The sequence below is a fragment of the Chiloscyllium plagiosum genome, unplaced genomic scaffold (assembly GCF_037043375.1).
Source record: "Chiloscyllium plagiosum isolate Xiang-an unplaced genomic scaffold, Cpla_swu_hap1 HiC_scaffold_12, whole genome shotgun sequence".
NCBI lineage: Eukaryota > Metazoa > Chordata > Chondrichthyes > Orectolobiformes > Hemiscylliidae > Chiloscyllium > Chiloscyllium plagiosum.
The window spans coordinates 41,854,303-41,874,625 of NW_028270150.1; the positions used below are offsets into that span (position 1 = coordinate 41,854,303).

The 20,323-nt window shown below is 42.0% G+C and overlaps 1 protein-coding gene across 2 annotated transcripts in view; it reads right to left on the reverse strand.

Moving 5' to 3' along the window:
• Positions 1-13,009: 13,009 nt before the first annotated feature.
• Positions 13,010-20,323, reverse strand: part of c15h3orf52 (chromosome 15 C3orf52 homolog) — a 68,834-nt gene continuing 61,520 nt past the window's right edge. For both annotated transcript variants that reach the window (XM_087992710.1, XM_043701046.2), the window contains 2 exons: positions 19,428-19,546; positions 13,010-14,454 (listed from right to left, as the gene is read on the reverse strand). In XM_087992710.1, coding sequence (XP_087848836.1) covers positions 14,438-14,454; positions 19,428-19,546 — 136 coding nt within the window. In that variant the 3' untranslated portion in view covers positions 13,010-14,437. The remainder of the gene's footprint in view (positions 14,455-19,427; positions 19,547-20,323) is intronic.

The following is a 20,323-nucleotide window of genomic DNA, read 5'->3' on the forward strand; positions in this document are numbered from 1 at the left end:
ACTAGAGAAGGTGCAAAACCTGACCTACACTTGGGAAATAAGGCAGGTCAGGTGACTGAGGTGTTAGTGGGGGAGCACTTTGGGGCCAGCGACCATATTTCTATTCATTTTAAAGTAATTAGATTAGATTAGATTAGATTACAGTGTGGAAACAGGCCCTTCGGCCGAACAAGTCCACACCGACCCACCGAAGCACAACCCACCCATACCCCTACATTTACCCCTTACCTAACACTACGGGCAATTTAGTGTGGCCAATTCACCTGACCCTGCACATCTTTGGATGGTGGGAGGAAACCGGAGCACCCGGAGGAAACCCACGCAGACACAGGGAGAACATGCAAACTCCACACAGTAAGTCGCCTGAGGCGGGAAATGAACCCGGGTCTCTGGCGCTGTGAGGCAGCAGTGCTAACCACTGTGCCACTGCGCCGCCCACAAGCCACCGTGCCGCCCACAATGATGGAAAAGGATGAACCATATCTAAAAGTTGAAGTTCTAAATTGGAAAAAGGCCAATTTTGACGGTATTAGGCAAGAACTTTCGAAAGCTGATTGGAGGCAGATGTTCGCAGGTAAAGGGATGGCTGGAAAATGGGAAGCCTTCAGAAATGAGATAACAAGAATCCAGAGAAAGTATATTCCTGTCAGGGTGAAAGGGAAGGCTGGTAGGTACAGGGAATGCTAGATGACTAAAGAAATTGAGTGTTTGGTTAAGAAAAAGAAGGAAACATATGTCAAGTATAGACAGGATAGATCGAGTGAATCCTCAGAAGAGTATAAAGAAAGTATGAAGTTAAAAATCACACAACACCAGGTTATGGTACAACAGGTTTAATTGGAAGCACACTAGCTTTCAGAGCGACGCTCCTTCATCAGGTGATTGTGGAGGGCTCGATCGTAACAGAATTTATAGCAAAAATTTGCAGTGTGATGTAACTGAAATTATACATTGAAGAATTGATTGTCTGTTAAGCCTTTCATCTGTTAGAATACAGTGATAGTTTTACTTCTTTCATGTGTAAATCACAAAACCTTTTTTTTTAAAAGTTGCATTCTTGGGTTAGCTGTTAACAATGGTGATAGCTAGACAATGTGTTGAAGGTGTTAGCCCCCTGTGTTCTCTGTCTATGACCTGATGTTTAGATTGATTCCAATCTAAAAAGTGAAATAACAGAGTTTTACATAAATTCATGCAGTTTTTGAGCTCAGAGTTCGACATGAATCTATGTGGTTTTTGAGCAAAGTGCAATGTAACTTTGTACCAAAAAAATTCACCACACACAATATATATGTGTGCATGTGGGTCTTTGTCTGTCTGTGTGTGTGTCTGTCTGGGATGGGGGTTGTGAGTGTGAGAAAGTGTGTGTGTGTGTGTAGTGAGTGCAGAGTATCTTAAGTCTGTGAGGGGGTGCATGTGTGGGAGTCTGTGTGTCTATAAGGGTGTGTGTGGGTGTCTGTGTGCGCATCTGTTGTATCTGTGTCCATGTGCATGTGAGAGTGTGTGTGTGTGTAGGAATATCTGTGTGTGTGTGTGTGTGTGTGTGTGTGTGTGTGTAGTGCAATGGTGATCACCTGTAATGTGACATGAACCCAAGGTCCCGGTTGAGGCCCTCCCTATGGGTACCGAACTGAGCTATCAGCCTCTGCTCAGCCACTTTCCTCTGCTGCCTGTCCCGAAGTCCACCTTGGAGGATGGTCACCCAAAGGTCCGAGGCTGAATGTCCTGGACCACTAAAGTGTTCCCCAACTGGGAGGGAACCCTCCTGTCTGTTGATTGTTGTGCGGTGCCCATTCATCCGTTGTCGTAGCCTTTGCTCAGTTTCCCCAATGTACCAGGCCTCTGGGCATCCCTGCCTGCAATGTATAAGATAGACAATGTTGGCTGAGTCACATGAGTACATGCCATGTACACGGTGGGAGGTGTTCCCACGCGTAATAGTGGTATCTATGTCCACAATCTGACACGTTTTGCAGCGTCCACCATGACAGGGTTGTATGGAGTTGTCCTGAGAGCCGGCAGTTTGCTACGAACAATGATCTGTTTGAGGTTTGGCGGTTGTTTAAAGGCAAGTAGTGGAGGTGTGGGGAAGGTCTTGGTGAGGTGTTAAAGGCAAGTAGTGGAGGTGTGGGGAAGGTCCACATCTCCACTACTTGCCTTTAAACAACCGCCAAACCTCAAACAGATCATTGTTCGTAGCAAACTGCCCGGCTCTCAGGACAACTCCATACAACCCTGTCACGGTGGACGCTGCAAAACGTGTCAGATTGTGGACATAGATACCACTATTATGCGTGGGAACACCTCCCACCGTGTACATGGCACTCATGTGACTCAGCCAACATTGTCTATCTTATACATTGCAGGCAGGGATGCCCAGAGGCATGGTACATTGGGGAAACTGAGCAAAGGCTACGACAACGGATGAATGGGCACCGCACAACAATCAACAGACAGGAGGGTTCCCTCCCAGTTGGGGAACACTTCAGTGGTCCAGGACATTCAGCCTCGGACCTTCAGGTGACCATCCTCCAAGGTGGACTTCGGGACAGGCAGCAGAGGCAAGTGGCTGAGCAGAGGCTGATAGCTAAGTTCGGTACCCATAGGGAGGGCCTCAACCGGGACCTTGGGTTCATGTCACATTACAGGTGATCACCATTGCACTACACATACACACACACACTTTCTCACATTCACAACCCCCACCCCAGACAGACACACACACAGACAGACAAAGACATGCACACATATATATTGTGTGTGGTGAATTTTTTTGGTACAAAGTTATATTGCACTTTGCTCAAAAACCACATTGATTCATGTCGAACTCTGAGCTCAAAAACTGCATGAATTTATGTAAAACTCTGTTATTTCACTTTTTAGATTGGAATCAATCTAAACATCAGGTCATAGACAGAGAACATAGGGGGCTAACACCTTCAACATATTGTCTAGCTATCACCATTGTTAACAGCTAACCCGAGAATGCAACTTTTTAAAAAAAGGGTTTTGTGATTTACACATGAAAGAAGTGAAAGTATCACTATATTCTAACAGATGAAAGGCTTAACAGACAATCAATTCTTCAATGTATAATTTCAGTTACATCACACTAAACATTTTTGCTATAAATTCTGTGTTACGATCGAGCCCTCCACAATCACCTGATGAAGGAGCGTCGCTCCGAAAGCTAGTGTGCTTCCAATTAAACCTGTTGGACTTAACGTGGTGTTGTGTGATTTTTAACTTTGTACACCCCAGTCCAACACCGGCATCTCCGAATCAAAGAAAGTATGAGTATACTTAAGAGGGAAATCAGGAGGGCAAAATGGGGACATGGCAAATAGAATTTTGGCAAATAGAATTTATCTCAAGAGGATTGGAATATAAAAACTCCGTTGTGCTACTGAGACTTTATAAAGCTCTGGTTAGGCCCCGTTTGGAGTACTGTGTCCAGTTTTGGTCCCCACACCTCAGGAAGGACATACTGGCACTGGAGTGTGTCCAGCGGAGATTCACACGGATGATCCCTGGAATGGTAAGTCTAACATATGAGGAATAGCTGAGGATCCTGGGATTGTATTCATTGGAGTTTAGAAGATTAAGGGGAGATCTAATAGAAACTTACAAGATAATACATGGCTTGGAGAGGGTGGACGCCAGGAAATTGTTTCCGTTAGGCGAGGAGACTAGGATCTGTGGACACAGCCTTAGAATTAGAGGGGGTAAATTCAGAACAGAAATGCGGAGACATTTCTTCAGCCAGAGAGTGGTGGGCCTGTGGAATTCATCGCCGCAGAGTGCAGTGGAGGCTGGGACGCTAAATGTCTTCAAGGCAGAAATTGATAAATTCTTGATGTCACAAGGAATTAAGGGCTATGGGGAGAATGCGGGTAAGTGGAGTTGAAATGTCTATCAGCCATGATTGAATGGCGGAGTGGACTCGATGGGCCGAATGGCCTTACTTCCGTCCTATGTCTTATGGTCTTAATTAAGGAGAATCCAAGGGGTTTTTACAAATATATTAAGGCCAAAAGGGTAAGTAGGGAGAGAATAGGGCCCCTCAAAGATCAGCAAGGCGGCCTTTGTGTGGAGCCACAAAAAATGGGGGAGATACTAAATGAATATTTTGCATCAATATTTACTGTGGAAAAGGATATGGAAGATATAGACTGTAGGGAAATAGAGGATGACATCTTGCAAAATGTCCAGATTATAGAGGCGGAAGTGCTGGATGTCTTGAAACGGTTAAAGGTGGATAAATCCTCAGGACCTGATCAGATGTACCCGAGAACTCTTTGGGAAGCTAGAGAAGTGATTGCTGGGCCTTTTGCTGAGATATTTGTATCATCGATAGTCACAGGGGAGGTGCGGGAAGACTGGAGGTTGGCAAACGTGGTGCCACTGTTTAAGAAGGGCGGTAAAGACAAGCCAGGGAACTATATACCAGTGAGCCTGACCTCGGTGGTGGGCAAGTTGTTGGAGGGACAAGGATGTAAATGTATTTGATTAGATTAGATTAGATTAGATTACTTACAGTGTGGAAACAGGCCCTTCGGCCCAACAAGTCCACACCGACCCGCCGAAGCGCAACCACCCATACCCCTACATCTACCCCTTACCTAACACTACTGGCAATTTAGCATGGCCAATTCACCTGACCTGCACATCTTTGGATGGTGGGAGGAAACCGGAGCACCCGGAGGAAACCCACGCAGACACGGGGAGAATGTGCAAACTCCACACAGTCAGTCGCCTGAGGCGGGAATTGAACCCGGGTCTCTGGCGCTGTGAGGCAGCAGTGCTAACCACTGTGCCACCACTGTGCCACCGTGCCACCCACGAAAGGCAAGGCAAGGACTGATTCAGGATAGTCAACATGGCTTTGTGCATGGGAAATCATGTCTCACAAACTTGATTGAGTTTTTTGAAGAAGTAACAAAGAAGATTGATGAGGGCAGAGCAGTAGATGTGATCTATGTGGACTTCAGTAAGGCGTTCGACAAGGTTCCCCATGGGAGACTGATTAGCAAGGTTAGATCTCACGGAATACAAGGAGAACTAGCCATTTGGATACAAAATTGGCTCAGAGGGTGGTGGTGGAGGGTTGTTTTTCAGACTGGAGGTCTGGGACCAGTGGAGAGCCACAAGGATCGGTGCTGGGCCCTCTACTTGTTGTCATTTACATAAATGATTTGTATGTGAGCATAAGAGGTACAGTTAGTAAATTTGCAGATGCCACCAAAATTGGAGGTGTAGTGGACAGTGAAGAGGGATACCTCAGATTCCAACAGGATCTGTACCAGATGGGCCAATGGGCTGAGAAGTGGCAGATGGAGTTTAATTCAGAGAAATACGAGGTGCTGCATTTTGGGAAAGCAAATCTTAGCAGGACTTATACACTTAATGGTACAGTCCTAAGGAGTGTTGCTGAACAAAGAGACCTTGGAGTGCAGGTTCATAGCTCCTTGAAAGTGGAGTCACAGGTAGATAGGATAGTGAAGGCGGCATTTGGTATGCTTTCCTTTATTGGTCAGAGTATTGAGTTCAGGAATTGGGAGGTCATGTTGCATCTGTACAGGACATTGGTTAGGCCACTGTTGGAATATTGCGTGCAATTCTAGTCTCCTTCCTATCCGAAAGATGTTGTGAAACTTGAAAGGGTTCAGAAAAGATTTACAAGGATGTTGCCAGGGTTGGAGGATCTGAGCTACAGGGAGAGTCTGAACAGGCTGGGTCTGTTTTTCCCTGGAGCATCGGAGGCTGAGGGGAGACCTTATAGCGGTTTACAAAATTATGAGAGGCATGGATAGGATAAATAGACAAAGCCTTTTCCCTGGGGTCGGGGTGTCCGGAACTAGAGGGCATAGGTTTAGGGTGAGAGGGGAAAAATATAAAAGAGACCTAAGGGGCAATTTTTTCACGCAGAGGGTGGTACGTATATTGAATGAGCTGCCAGAGGATGTGGTGGAAGCTGGTACAATTGCAACATTTAAGAGGCATTTGGATGGTATATGAATAGGAAGTGTTTGGAGGGATATGGGCCGGGTGCTGGCAGGTAGGACTAGATATCTGGGTTGGGATATCTGGTCGGCATGGACAGGTTGGACCGAAGGGTCTGTTTCCATGCTGTACATATCTATGACGCTATGTGGATTCAAATCCCATGATTGTGCCTTGTGCAACTTAAATGAAAATAGTAAATTTGGAATTGAAAATTAGTCTCAGTCATGGTGACCATGAAACCAGTAAATGTCACATCTGGTTCACAAAGTTCCATTAGGTGAAGGAAATCACCTGTCCTAACATGGTCTGGTTTAAATGTGACAACAGACACAAAACTGTAATTATAATATTAAAGAACTATAGACGCTGTATAAATCAAAATAGAAATTGCTAGAAAAGCTCAGCAGGTTTGGCAGCGGCTGTGAAGAGAAATCAGACTTAATGTTTTGGCTCCAAAATATTAACTTTGACTTCTCTTCACAGATACTGCCAGACCTCATGAGCATTTCCACTGAAATGTAAATGACTCAAGTGCCCTCTGAATAGCCAGTCAGGCACTCAATTTAAGGGAAATCAGGCATAAGCATTAAATGCTGGCCTTTCCATCAACATCCACATCCCATGAAAAGAATTTTAAAAAGTGTCTAATCCATGGAATTCAATGCACTCTATTCAATATTAAGAAATTTTTTCAATGCACTGGATGCAGTGAAGACATATTCCTACCAACACCCTAGCAGCTGTTTTCTTATTGTTAATAATCAACTTTTCAACATAAAACCAAATCAAAATAATAAACTCATCAACATTACCATTATGCAGCATATAGGTATTTAAAAACTTGTCAAAAGTCAGTGTGGATTTCAACAGATACACTTAGCTCAAAACTTCATTTTAGGATTGATTCATTGATATAAGAATTAAATGGTAAAGGGGACTTTTTATACACTACAAGGTCTATGAAATCTGGGACTAAAAAGTGCCACAAAATCATGGAAAAACCATCCTCTCCACCTGAAATTTCCTAGTTCCATTTTAACTTGTTCTCAGTTACTATGGATTGTATCTTGATTCCTTTTTAAACTTTATATTTCATGATCAGGAAAAATACCGTGCAGTTTTAAATCGACAATGCTAACTAATGAAAATGCTTGCAAATGCAACAATCAGATAACAGCTATCTAGGTTAGGGTTGTGATTACTGTTCAGTTCCCATCACAAGGTTGACCCAAACCACAAAAAAGGTTACGGAAAATGCGTGCAGCCCACACCCGCAGGGGAAATGCAAAATGAAACTTGCGGACTCCAAAGAATGGTTGCAAACTAGTCCAAAGGCAAGTTGAATGGTGTCACAAGGTCGAAAATAAAATCGAAAACAAACGCAAAAGCATACTTCTCCAAAGTAATTCACGATGAGGCGTTGGGGAGAAAAAGAAACTGATGACTTCCCAATGAAACTAAATGTGACTATAGTGGTTACAGAATACCGAGGTCGCCACTGCCTGGCAGGTAGATGATGTCTCGGTCACACCTGGAGCCTTCTGGCTGTGGCACCTGGCGACACGTGTTCCGCTTCTGGCACGTGGCTCTGGGACCCCTGCAGAGCGCACGAGAGCATCGGCCTGCTGCAATGTTCCGAAAGACAGCATTTAATCTTAGTTCGACATTCCGCCCCCGCTCCGCCCAGCTCCCTCCAGATATTGAATTCGAAACAGTCACAAAGAGAATAGGATTCAGAGATATTGTTGGTATCATTGAGGATTTCCCCCTTTTTTTTCCAATCTTCATTGAGAGCTAGCCCTGTATGCACACTGTCAGGTAAACTGTTCCTAAAATTCATTTTCTCTTGGAGTTTATTAATTTTAAACCTGTGCTTTTGTAATTTCCTGACCTTGGGAAAACATGCATCGTGTTTCATATCTCCTTATACTTAAAGGTGAGTGGTAATCATGGTCCCTGGTGAAAGCAAACAGCATTGCAAGCTTCCCTCATAATTTTGGAGACACTTCAGTTTCAAAACCTCCAAATATTTATACATCCAGTTTGCCTAAAAGATTATACACAATGGACTGAATGTTACCAAAGACGTCCTGTTGCCAAGAATAAAAGCAAATCCTGAACCTTCACGTGTGGGTTGTGCGACTGAGAAGTAATTTTACCATTGGCACCCAATTAAGAAGCCAGACTATTGGCCAATTTAGCATAGCAGCCTGCCTTTCCAAGCTGCTAGCCAAATCAGAAGGCTGACGGTCTGGCATCCTCCTTAGCATCAATCATGTAATTTACCACTGTGCTACATGACCCTAAAAGTGGCTATGATCTACTTCTGAGCCAGAAGGTCCAGGTTTAAGTCCTACATGCTTCCAAGGCAAAGGGAGAAGCAGAGTATCGGTCCATTTTGAGATTCCATTGAACATCTTTCTTACCCATCTTTCAATGTACTGGCCACAGGTAGGCCCCAGCAATCAGAGAGGTGAATGTTCCAGTGACACTGTTGGAGCCAAAGTAATTGACACTGCCCCTTAGGGGTGCCTCCAAAAGGTAGAAAAAGAAAGGTCACCAGGCAGGAAATCTTCTAGGATGTAAAAATAATCTCACCTGGGAGGTGGTTAAGAGGTATTTCTTCATTCAAATACAATCCCAGTGCTATGGGAAAATGGCTGTTAATTTGGCCAATTAATTCAAACGATTGCCTGCTAACCTGTAGGAGAAAGTGAGGTCTGCAGATGCTGGAGATCAAAGTTGAAACTTTATTGCTGGAACAGCACAGCAGGTCAGGCAGCATCCAGGGAACAGGAGATTCGACGTTTCGGGCACAGGCCCTTCTTCAGGAATGAGCAGAGAGTGTTCAGCAGGAGAAGATAAAAGGTAGGGAGGAGGGACTTGGAGGAGGGGAGTTGGAAATGTGATAGGTGGAAAGAGGTCAAGGTGAGGGTGATAGGTCGGAGTAGGGTGGAGGCGGAGAGGTCAAGAAGACTGCAGGTCAGGAAGGCGGTGCCGGGCTGGAAGGATCCGGCTGAGACAAGGTGGGGGGGAGGGGGGATGAAGAAACTGGTGAAGTCCAAGTTCATCCCCTGCGGTTGGAGGGTTCCCAGTCGGAAGATAAGACGCTCCTCCTCCGACCGTCGGGTTGTTGTGGTTTGGCGGTGGATGAGTCCAATGACCTGCATATCCTCGGTGGAGTGGGAGGGGGAGTTGAAATGCTGTGCCACAGGTTGGTTGGGTTGGTTCGTCCGGGTGGCCCAGAGGTGCTCTCTGAATCGCTCCGCAAGTAGGCGGCCTGTCTCCCCAATATAGAGGAGGCCACACCGGCTGCAGCGGATGCAGTAGATGATGTGGGTGGAGGTGCAGGTGAATCTGTGGCGGATATGGAAGTTTCCCTTGGGGCCTTGGAGAGAAGTGAGGGGGGAGGTGTGGGCGCAAGTCTTGCACCTCCTGCGGTTGCAAGGGAAGGTGCCGGGAGTGGTGGTTGGGTCGGTGGGGGGTGTGGATCTGACAAGGGAGTCGCGGAGGGAGTGGTCTCTACGGAAAGCTGATAGGGGAGGGGAGGGAAATATGTCCATAGACAGTTGAGCCACTGCCATTTACTATCCCAGGATAGTGAGAAGATATCTGTTTCTGTCCCAATGTCTTATGCCACCATTTGACAAGTTCACTTGCCTGTCAGCCTATTGCCACAGGACTGGTAAAACGTGGCATGAATAAACCAAATACTACTACTGAAACACAAGGTCGGCCAGCCTCTTCTTAAGGAAAAAGCCCAACTGACACAATTTCCCATTTAAAGAGCCCAGGTAACTCTGCTTGATGACATTAAACTATTCTAAGTGCACTTATGTGAAATATTTAATAATAGCCTCTAATATCTTCTCTTATGGCTGGTATATTGGTTTACAGAGCAGAGTGATACTCTGGGTTCAATTCCGATCACCGGTTCGAGGTTTCCATGAAGAACTCTCTTTCTCAACCTCTTTCCTTGGTTAAGATCTGGTGGCTCTCAGGTTAGATGACTGGTCTGCAATGCAGAATAATTCCTAATGCCAGGGGTTCAATTCCTGCATTGGTTGAGGTTACCATGAAGGGCTCTACTTCTCAAATTCTCCCCTTGCCTCAGGCAAGTTGATCTGCAGGTTAAACCACAACCAGTTGTCACTCTCCAAAAATGCTTAAGGTGACTTTACCTGAGTTTTCTTCAATTACATTTGCTATTTTCCAGTCAAAAGAGATTTCCTCCAAATTTAGGAAAATTAGAACCAATGCATCAACTATCTCACTAGCCATATATATATATACTATATGTAAACGAATATCAATGCATTCCTAAAACAGGGATACACTGATCAAGTATTAGTGATCGTCTTTATTTAAGAGAGGCACTTAATGTAATCCTTTGGAAACTCCTCATTGTATGTATCCTTGCTGATTCTATTCCATCATTATTCAAATTGTAACAAGTTCTCAACTGTAAGGTTACCTGTTTTTTGTCAGACACAACGTAAGTATCAACAAAAGCATTCTTACAGGGCAGATGCAGAGGAAAATGAGTTGAAAGGTGGAACAAGTGACGAGAGTTATGAGGAAGTGGTTGAAATTAGTCTTGTCTGTCATTGAAATAAGTCTTGTCTGTCATTGAAATAACAGACAGAATTTTACCTGGTAGATACATTTGCAGTGGATGAGGTTGGCTGCTGGTTGGGAACATGAATGTTGGTGAACATGGATTTTCTATGGCTTTTTAAAGCTTAGCTGCAGCATTAACCTGGGTTTTCTAACAATTGGTGGATATCACCATGTCTAGAGTCTTCGAGCCTCAAAATTTAATAAGACCCTGTCAAGGACATCACAGATCTTTGCTACAAACTGTCAAGGCAGGAGCAACAACTTTAATGATGCAGCCTCAATACAGCAAAGCTGTACTTTAATTCTTCTAGGCATCTCTGAAAGTCTTACTGTAAGGACCTCAGGAACCTAAAGACATTTCCAAAAGGCATTCGACAAGGTGCCACACCAAAGGCTGCTGAATAAGATAAAGATACAAAGTGTGCATGGATATGGGATTGGTTAATTAATAGGAGGCAAAGAGTGATTGCTTTTCTGGTTGGCAATCAGCAACCCAGTGGTGTGCCTCAGGGATCAGTGTTGGGACCGCAATTATTCACAATTTACACAGGTGATTTGGAGTTGGGGACTACGTGTAGTATGTCAAAATTTGCGGATAACACTAAGATGAGTGGCAGAGCAAAGTGTGCAGGGGACTGTGAAACTTTGCAGAGGAACATAGATAGTTTAAATGAGTGGGCAGATGGAGTACAATATTAATAAATGTGAAGTCATTCATTTTGGTAGGAATAACAGTAAAAAGGACTACTACATGAATGGTAAAACAAATTGCAGCATGCTGCTGTGCAGAGGGACCTGAGTGTTCTTGTGCATGAATCACAGAAGGTTGGTCTGCAGGTACAACATGTAATTAAAAAGGCAAATGGAATTTTGTCCTTCATTGCTCAAGGGGTTGTGTTTAAAAACAGGGAGGTTATGTTGCAGCAGTATAGGCTGCTGCATGCAGTTTTGGTCTCCTTAATTGAGAAAGAATATATTGGCACTAGAGGGGGTGCAAAGGAAGTTCACTAGGTTGATTCCGGAGTTGAGGAAGTTGCATTAGAAGAGGCTGAGCAGACTTGAATTACATTAATTGGAATTTAGAAGAATAAGAGGGAATCTTATAGAAATATATAAAATTATGAAGGGAAGAGATAAGATAGAAGTAGAGAGGGTATTTCCACTGGCAGGTGAAACTAAGACAAGAGGGCATAGCCCCAAAATTAGGAGGAGCAGATTTAGGACTGAATTGAAGAGGAACATCTTCACCCAGAGGGTTGTGAATCTGTGGAGTTCCCTGCCCAGAGAAGTAGTTGAGGCTTCCTTAGTAAATGCTTTCAAATCTAAGAAAGATAATTTTTTGAACTGTAAATGGTCATAGTGAGAGGGTGGGTTAGTGGAACTGAGGCCACAAAAAGATGAGCCATGATCTTATTGAATGGCAGAGCAGGCTTAAAGGGCCAGATGGCCTACTCTTGCTCCTAGTTCTTATATTCTTATGTAAAAGTTGATGTTCTTCCCGGCCCATGGAAGGAAGAGGCTGGCTTCTGAAATTAAGCAGGTACAGAGGAAATGGCATGCCATATCCAAGTGCTCATCTATTCATTACTTCACTAACATTCACCTGTACAGCTATTCTGCTCCACACACAGCATTCTGCTCCACCCAACCCCCTTTTCCATGACACACCTTCCATTCTCTCTCTTCAAAGTCAATTTCTTCACATTCAAAGCTTTTTACTTTCAGTACTTGAAAGGAGAGAAGGTTTCAGAACACTGGGGAAAGACAGGGAGGAAATGGGGGTGCCCTTCCAATAATCACCTCCCTGATAAAAGCAGAAAGTGACAGTGTGCTGATTTTTAGTGTGTGTGTGTAGTTCATGGCCAATGGAAGTGGGAAGGGATGGTGATGTCCAAATTATTTTGTCACAGAATTAGGTATCTCACAACCATATGGCATACAACAATCATGCATGCTATTTATTTCATTTATTGTAATCACCTGTAACCTGTAATGATGACTTTGAACTGTTTCCCATGTCAGTTTTAGTTCATATCTTTCAAGCACAACAGGTCCTTCTAGCATAGTACAGGTGATGTGGCAGGAACAAGGTGAAGAAACCTCTGAGATGGTTGTGCATTCTGAGGAAGCACCATCAGGTGAATCGTGTACTACCTCCAGGGGGAGGCCCTCAAGTAGACAGTTGAATTGTCACATCACAAATGAGCAGGAGTTGATACTGGTGTTAGGGACACAGACAGGACCCTCTAGGCTCTGCTTACCTGGATGTAGATGCTGACTTAGGTTATCAGCACAAGAAGAGTATTCTGAAAACAAGTATGCTGCCTTGGCTTTGGTAAAGGTGTCTATGCTGTTAGTTAAACCAGTTACACAAATATCAAAACAGAATTTTAATGAAAAAATACTGATCTCAATACAGAACATTCTATAAATATATATAATTGATGAAAATATTACAAGGATGATTGTTGGGTTTTAAAAAAAATCACAAAAAAACTCACAAAAGATAAATTGAACATCAATAAAAATTACAAAATACATACTATTGAAAATAGTTATTAGATTTTTGTTTGAAATATAAACATTTCTTAAATTAAGAAAGCAATATTTTTCTCTTGTAACAAAACAAGGCATCTTGAACAAGAATCAATTACAAAAGGATGGAACATTGCAATGCTGATAGCCAGCCTACAATATGCTGCAAAGCAATTGTGCCTCCATCAGCTTTTGAATTTTTAACTCATTTACATCAACACTGGATGCCAAGAGTATTCAGAGATGGCTCTCATGTCCAATATTATCTTGGACATAAATGGAAGAAAATGTCACACGATTTACCTTCCAAGGGAGAGTCATCTTGGACTCTGCCTCTCCACAGATGCTGCCAGATCTACTTCATTTTGCTAGCAATTTCTGATTTTATATCATGTTATAAACACTTAGTTGTCTATATTATGCATCTTGCCCTGACATGCTAGAACTTCTCAATCATTGAAATGGAATAAGATATTTGCAGTTCTGAAATGCCATGCTTCTAACAGTAATGCATCTAAAATATAGGCTCAATGGCCCAGAAAGTTTATGGTCTTAATTCTTACTACTGTACCAGCGATCCCATGGAATATTACTTAGATGGAAGTGCACTATGCCATATTTCCACATTTCAACAGTGACTTTATTCAAAGCATTTTGGGGAATACCAAGGTTATCAAACAGATGTTGGAATGATAGTCTTTTTGTGATAATATGTAATGCAATTTCATTAAGAAGCTGCAATGATCACTCCGTGAAAAACAGTTGATTCAAGGGAAGTCCACAATGCCTCAGAATTGGGAAAGTGGTTTGAGATTCTGAGGGGTCAGAAATTAGTAGGAACCTAAAGAATACAGATGCAGCTGAATACTGATGTTAGAATCTTTAACATTTCATTAATTGTATTGTGTTTTAAAACATATTGGATCAGGAATGGTGTTGCTTATTTAATATCCAAAACTATGATTTGACTTATTGATCCTCCTCAAAACTCTTTTCTTCATTGGTAAACAGGTATTTGATAGCTTAACAAAAAAAACCACCTTGTGTCCCATGAAAGCTTCCTCAGTGCATTTTTGCAGCATGATTTGTAGAAACCTTTTCTGTTGTACCAGTCGATATGGAAACAGATTCCCTTAGAGTTTGTAGTGTTTAAACATCGTTCTCGCAAGCACTGATGCTTTGAATCTTGCTTGTAGAACTGTGGTGGACTTTTCATATGGTAAAGTTTGAATGTATGGATAGAATCTTTCTCGTTCATTTGTTTCATGAATGTGACTTAGATAATTACACGTGCTGTCAGAAAAATAAACAAATAAATTTTATGACATGAATTTGACAGCATCGTTCTTCCCTCGTATTTAATAAATCTGTACAAAAGAAAATTTAATCTGTATTCTAGTAGCTTATGAATGTATATTTAGATTATAGTGAAAGAGAATGAAATGAACTTGAATACAAATATTGTTGCTAATCAATGTTCCAGTGGCTTAGGACACTCAATTTCATAGAACAGGAGGAGGTCTGTCAACCTCTTGCGCTGGTTTCACCATTCATGGTGATCTGTGGCTCAGCTCAAATACCTGCACTTGGCCCATATCTCTTAATATTTTGTTTAGCAAAAATGTATTTATCTCAGATGCAAAATTAATAACTGATCTGGTATCCACTACTGTTTATGGAAGAGAAATCCAAATATCTACTATTCTTTGTATGGGGAGTTTTTCCAGACATCTCTCCTGAACACTCTAGCACTAATTCTCAGACTATGATCCCTAGTTCTAAATTTCCCAACCAGTGGAAACAGCTCTTCTTTATCTATCTTTTCTCTTCCTGTTAATATCTTGAAGACTTCTATTAGATCACCCCTTAACCTTCATTCTAGAGGAAACAAACTTAATTGATATTATCTCTCCTCATAACGTACTCCCTGAAGTCTAGATACATTTTCGTAAATCTATATTGTACTCCCTCTAAGGCCAATGTATCCTTCCTAAGGTGTGGTGCCCAGATCTACTGTCAGTATTCCAAATAAAGTCAGTAAGGAAGAGTTGATGTCTCAAAATATTTTGTATGCAAAGTAGGTGGCTGTGATCAGCAATTGGTGCACAGCTATTTCTTAAAAATGGCAAATGGTATAATTGGTTCATAAATCGGATTGTGGTGCTTGGTTTAGAGGAGAATATTGTCCAGGATATTAAGGAAAATTCCTGATTATTCCACAGATAATATTTGTGATATTTTGTATCAGTTCTTAACAAGCCAACCAGCCTCAATTTAACAGTCCATTCAAGATATGGACCCACTCTCCACCAATCTAATATCCATTTGGCTGAGTAGGGTAAGTAACATCTACTGGGTATGCGGGGAGAAATCAACAAAGTCAACCAAACATAATTTGTTCCATTTGGCTCTGAAATTCCTAGTACAATATTGCCTGGAAGACAATGGAATCCCTGAAATGTAGGTATTCTGATGAAGGGTCCTGCCCAAAACATCGTCTCTTCTCCTCCTTGGGGGATGCTCTCTGACCTGCTGTGCTTTTTCCAGTGCCACATTTTATCAACTCTGACTCTCCAGCATCTGCAGTCCTCACCATCTCCAAGACAATGGAATGGCAACAGACTTCAAAGGAACTCAAACACAGCTGTGGTCTAGCATTACAGTTTCCAGTATCTTTATTTGAGACTGACCCTCTCTCAAACTAGAAGGAGGATACAGAGCCCCACTCCCCCACCTTATTCTTCTAGTTCTGCAAATGCTTTCACTTCAGGTAATTGTCTACTTCTCTTTTGAAATCATCCTCTACCACCTTCCCAGCGGTACATTCCATACTTTAAACACTTGGTGCATAGAAATGTGATGTTGCTCATGCTACCATTTCTTCTTCTAATCCTATGTCCTATGTGCTCAATAATTCTGTGAATGGTGACAGTTTCACTCTATCTACTCTCTCAAGATCTCTCATGATTTTGAACATCTGTATCTTCTCCCAGTCAGCACTGTCCCAGCTTCTCTGTTCCTTCCATGTAAGTGAAGTTCCTCAATCCTTAATTCATTCTCATGGATCTCTTCAATGCTCTCTGTAATGCTTTTATGGCTTTCCTAAACTGTGGTGCTCAGCATTAGACTCCATTTAAGTCAGAATCAGTATCGGTCATAACTTTCTTACTTTAGTGCTCTAAGCCTTACCTATAAAACTCAGGATCCTATATGTTTTATTAACTGCTTTCTCAATTTGTCCTATCATCTTCAATGACTTGTGTACAATGAACTCATCCCATTTGCTCCTGCACCCATTTTAAAATTATACTTGTTAAGTTTATGCTGCCATTCTCTATTCTTCCTTCCAAAATGGGTAACTTTACATTTCTCTACGTTAAGTTTATTCTGTCACTTGTCTGTTCATTCTACCAGCATACTTGTGTCTTCTTGAAGGTCATCACTATGTTGCTCATAGTTCACAATATTTCCAAATTTTCTGTCATTTACAAATTTTGAAATGGTGCTGTGAGCATCTAAATCTTGGTCACTAACCTATAAAAGTAGTGAGCCTAACATTGGCTCCTAGGGAATCCCATTCTAAAATTTCCCCAGTCTTTAAAATAACCCGATAACCTCTTCTCAATATTTCCTCTCAACTCAGCCAATTGCATACCTATCATGCCAGTGTCGCTTTTTATTCTAGATGATCTAATGATAGCCAGTAGTATCCCCATTCCATGAATGAATAAAAACAAACTTTGCTGATAAACCCATTATGTGGCATTTTATCAGACACCTTTTGGAAGATCAACTACATTATCCAAATCATGTAGTTTTAGGTGATTTGTTCTACTATCCCCTCAAAAAACTCAAATTAGTCAAACACTCGTTACCAATTGGTTTACAGTGTTATGGGATGGAAAGAGTAAAAGGCTTTGAAGCATTTGACAAGGTTTTCCATAAGAGACTGATTAACAAGGTTAGATCTCACGGAGTACAGGGGGAACTAGCCACTTGGATACAGAGCTGAAAATGTGTTGCTGGAACAGCGCAGCAGGTCAGGCAGCATCCAGGGAACAGGAGAATCGACGTTTCGGGCATAAGCCCTTCTTCAGGAGCTTCCTGAAGAAGGGCTTATGCCCGAAACGTCGATTCTCCTGTTCCCTGGATGCTGCCTGACCTGCTGCGCTGTTCCAGCAACACATTTTCAGCTCTAATCTCCAGCATCTGCAGACCTCACTTTCTCCACTTGGATACAGAACTGGCTGAAAAGGTAGAAGACAGAGGGTGGTGGTGGTGGAGGGTTGTTTTTCAGACTGGAAGCCTGTGACCTGTGGAGTGCCACAAGGATCAGTGCTGGGTCCTCTACATTTTGTCATTTACATAAATGATTTGGATGCGAGCATAAGAGGTACTGTTAGTAAGTTTGCAGATGACACCAAAATTGGAGGTGTAGTGGACAGCGAAGAGGGTTACCTCAGATTACAACAGGATCTGAACCAGATGGGCCAATGGGCTGAGAAATGGCAGATGGAGTTTAATTCAGATAAATGCGAAGTGCTGCATTTTGAGAAAGCAAATCTTAGCAGGACTTATACATTTAATGGTACAGTCCTATTGAGTGTTGCTGAACAAAGCGACCTTGGAGTGCAGGTTCATAGCTCCTTGAAAGTGGAGTCGCAGGTAGATAGGATAGTGAAGGCGGCATTTGGTATGCTTTCCTTTATTGGTCAGAGTATCGAGTACAGGAGTTGGGGGAGGTCATGTTGCGGCTGTACAGGACATTGGTTAGGTCACTGTTGGAATATTGTGTGCATTCCGGTCTACTTCCTAATGGAAGGATGTTGTGAAACTTGAAAGGGTTCAGAAAAGATTTCCAAGGATGTTGCCAAGGTTGGAGGATTTGAACTATAGGGAGAGGCTGAATAGGGTGGGGCTGTTTTCCCAGGAGCGTCGGAGGCTGAGGGGTGACCTTACAGAAGTTTACAAAATTATGAGGGGCATGGATAAATCAGCAAAGTCTTTTCCCTGGGGTTGGGGAGTCCAGAACTAGAGGGCATAGGTTTAGGGTGAGAGGGGAAAGATATAAAAGAGACGTAAGGGGCAACTTTTTCACGCAGAGGGTGGTACGTGTACGGAATGAGCTGCCAGAGGAAGTGGTGGAGGCTGGTATAATTGCAACATTTAAGAGGCATTTGGATGGGTATATGAATAAGAAAGGGATATGGGCTGGGTGCTGTCAGGTGGGACTAGATTGGGTTGGGATATCTGGTCGGCATGGATAGGTTGGACCAAAGGGTCTGTTTCCTTGCTGTACATCTCTATGACTCTGACTATAGCCATGATTATATTGAATGATGGGGCAGGCTTCTATGTTCTTATGCCCTTTCCTTGTTAAACCACACTTAACCAAATTAATTTTGTTGCTGTATGGCAACATCGCTGCATACAAGGAGAATTAGAAGGTTATGTCCAGTGCTTCTGTAATTTCTAGCCTTATTTGACCCAGTATTCTTAGATGCAACTCATCTCATCTTGGTGTCTTATCAACTTTAGGTACAGCTAGTCTGTTAATTACCAATTTTTAAACCTATCCCGTGAATGTGTTACCTCTTCTTGGCCAGTGTCATGTTCTTTAATAAACACAAATGCAGAATGCTCATTGAGTACCTCACTCATGTGCACTGCTTGAATGCATGAATTCTCTTTTAGCTCCCAATTAGTCTTTTTACATGCATGTACTATTTATATGCCTATATAAGTTATTTAGATTCCCTTTCATGTTAACTGTCAATCTATTTTCTTATCTCTCTTCACTTTCCTTGATAATTTTTCACCATTCATTTCCCTTAAACTTCGATATTCTGTGTGGTTCTCAGTTACATTATGCATCTGACATCAGATACATGCAGCTTTTTTCTGTTCCATTTTACTCTTTCATTATCTGGGAAAGTTTACTTGACCCCTTCATTGGAATGTCTATTGACAATGTGATATATTTCCATACTTTGAATATCAGTTCAACATGCCATTCTTAGGCATTTAAAAAACTGGTTGTGGAACAGACTGCTTTCCTATTCCATTCTTCACCCACAACTGTCCCATACTAAATACAAATCACCAGCATATTCTGGAGAACATTTTCTCATTTCAGGCCAGTTTTTTTAATCATTTGATCATCAATTGTAATAACATAAGTATATTCTAGATTCATGTTAAACTCTGGGATTAATAAAGGTGCCATTGATCAAACCAATGAAAAGATTCAAAACTTTAATACTTACAATTAGTGGCTATGTAGTCAGCAGCAAAATATTGTGTGTATATTTTCTTGGAATGAAAGTTTATTTGCAAACTGGAACTATTACTAAGAAGCGAAAATGGCTTATGGTCTCCACAGAATCTGCAAAACAGATCAGAAAGTAACAATCATTGACTCCATCAAGCAGTTTGGGTATGTTGTTGTGATTACCTTATTAACCTTCTTTAAAAATTTTTATTTCATGTCATTATAATGGAGAAATTCAAGTCTTTTCTTGTCATTGAAAATTTTAATATATGTATTATGAAAATGAGTTATTTTTACTTATTCCTTTTTGCAGTACAACTATAATAGTGACATGTTTGTAATGTCAATTAGTATCTAAGCTTAGGTATGGCCTCATTTATTATAATCTCTTTAAACCAAGGAACGCCTTATAAATTAAGAAGTTTCTATCAGGAGCAAGGATAGAGTGTCCTTCAGCCCATTTACAGACCCATGATAAGTTTTGGCTTGTATACCAGGAGGCTGTCTAAACATTGCTGTCATAGGAATAACTGTCTGCAACATCATGAACTGCTTATTACTGTTGTACTAAAATGGTCCTGTGTTTAACACAGGGTGGAAGTTGGATACATAGCTAGAGAGCAATCACTATTTGATGTTTCCAGTAAGCTGTCCAGGCAATTTTAACCCTTGTATCTCCTTTTAATATGGTTGCCATGATGTGGAGGTGCCAGTTGGACTGGGGTGAACAAAATTAAAAATAATAACACCAAGTTATAGTCCAACAGGTGCTGAAGCTAACCTGGGCTGACACCAACAATCCCATGTCTTAGCTTCAGTGTAAAATGACATGAATTAAGCTTACAAGAATTGCAAGATCATGTACGAATCTTCTTCACTCCCCTTTCATGC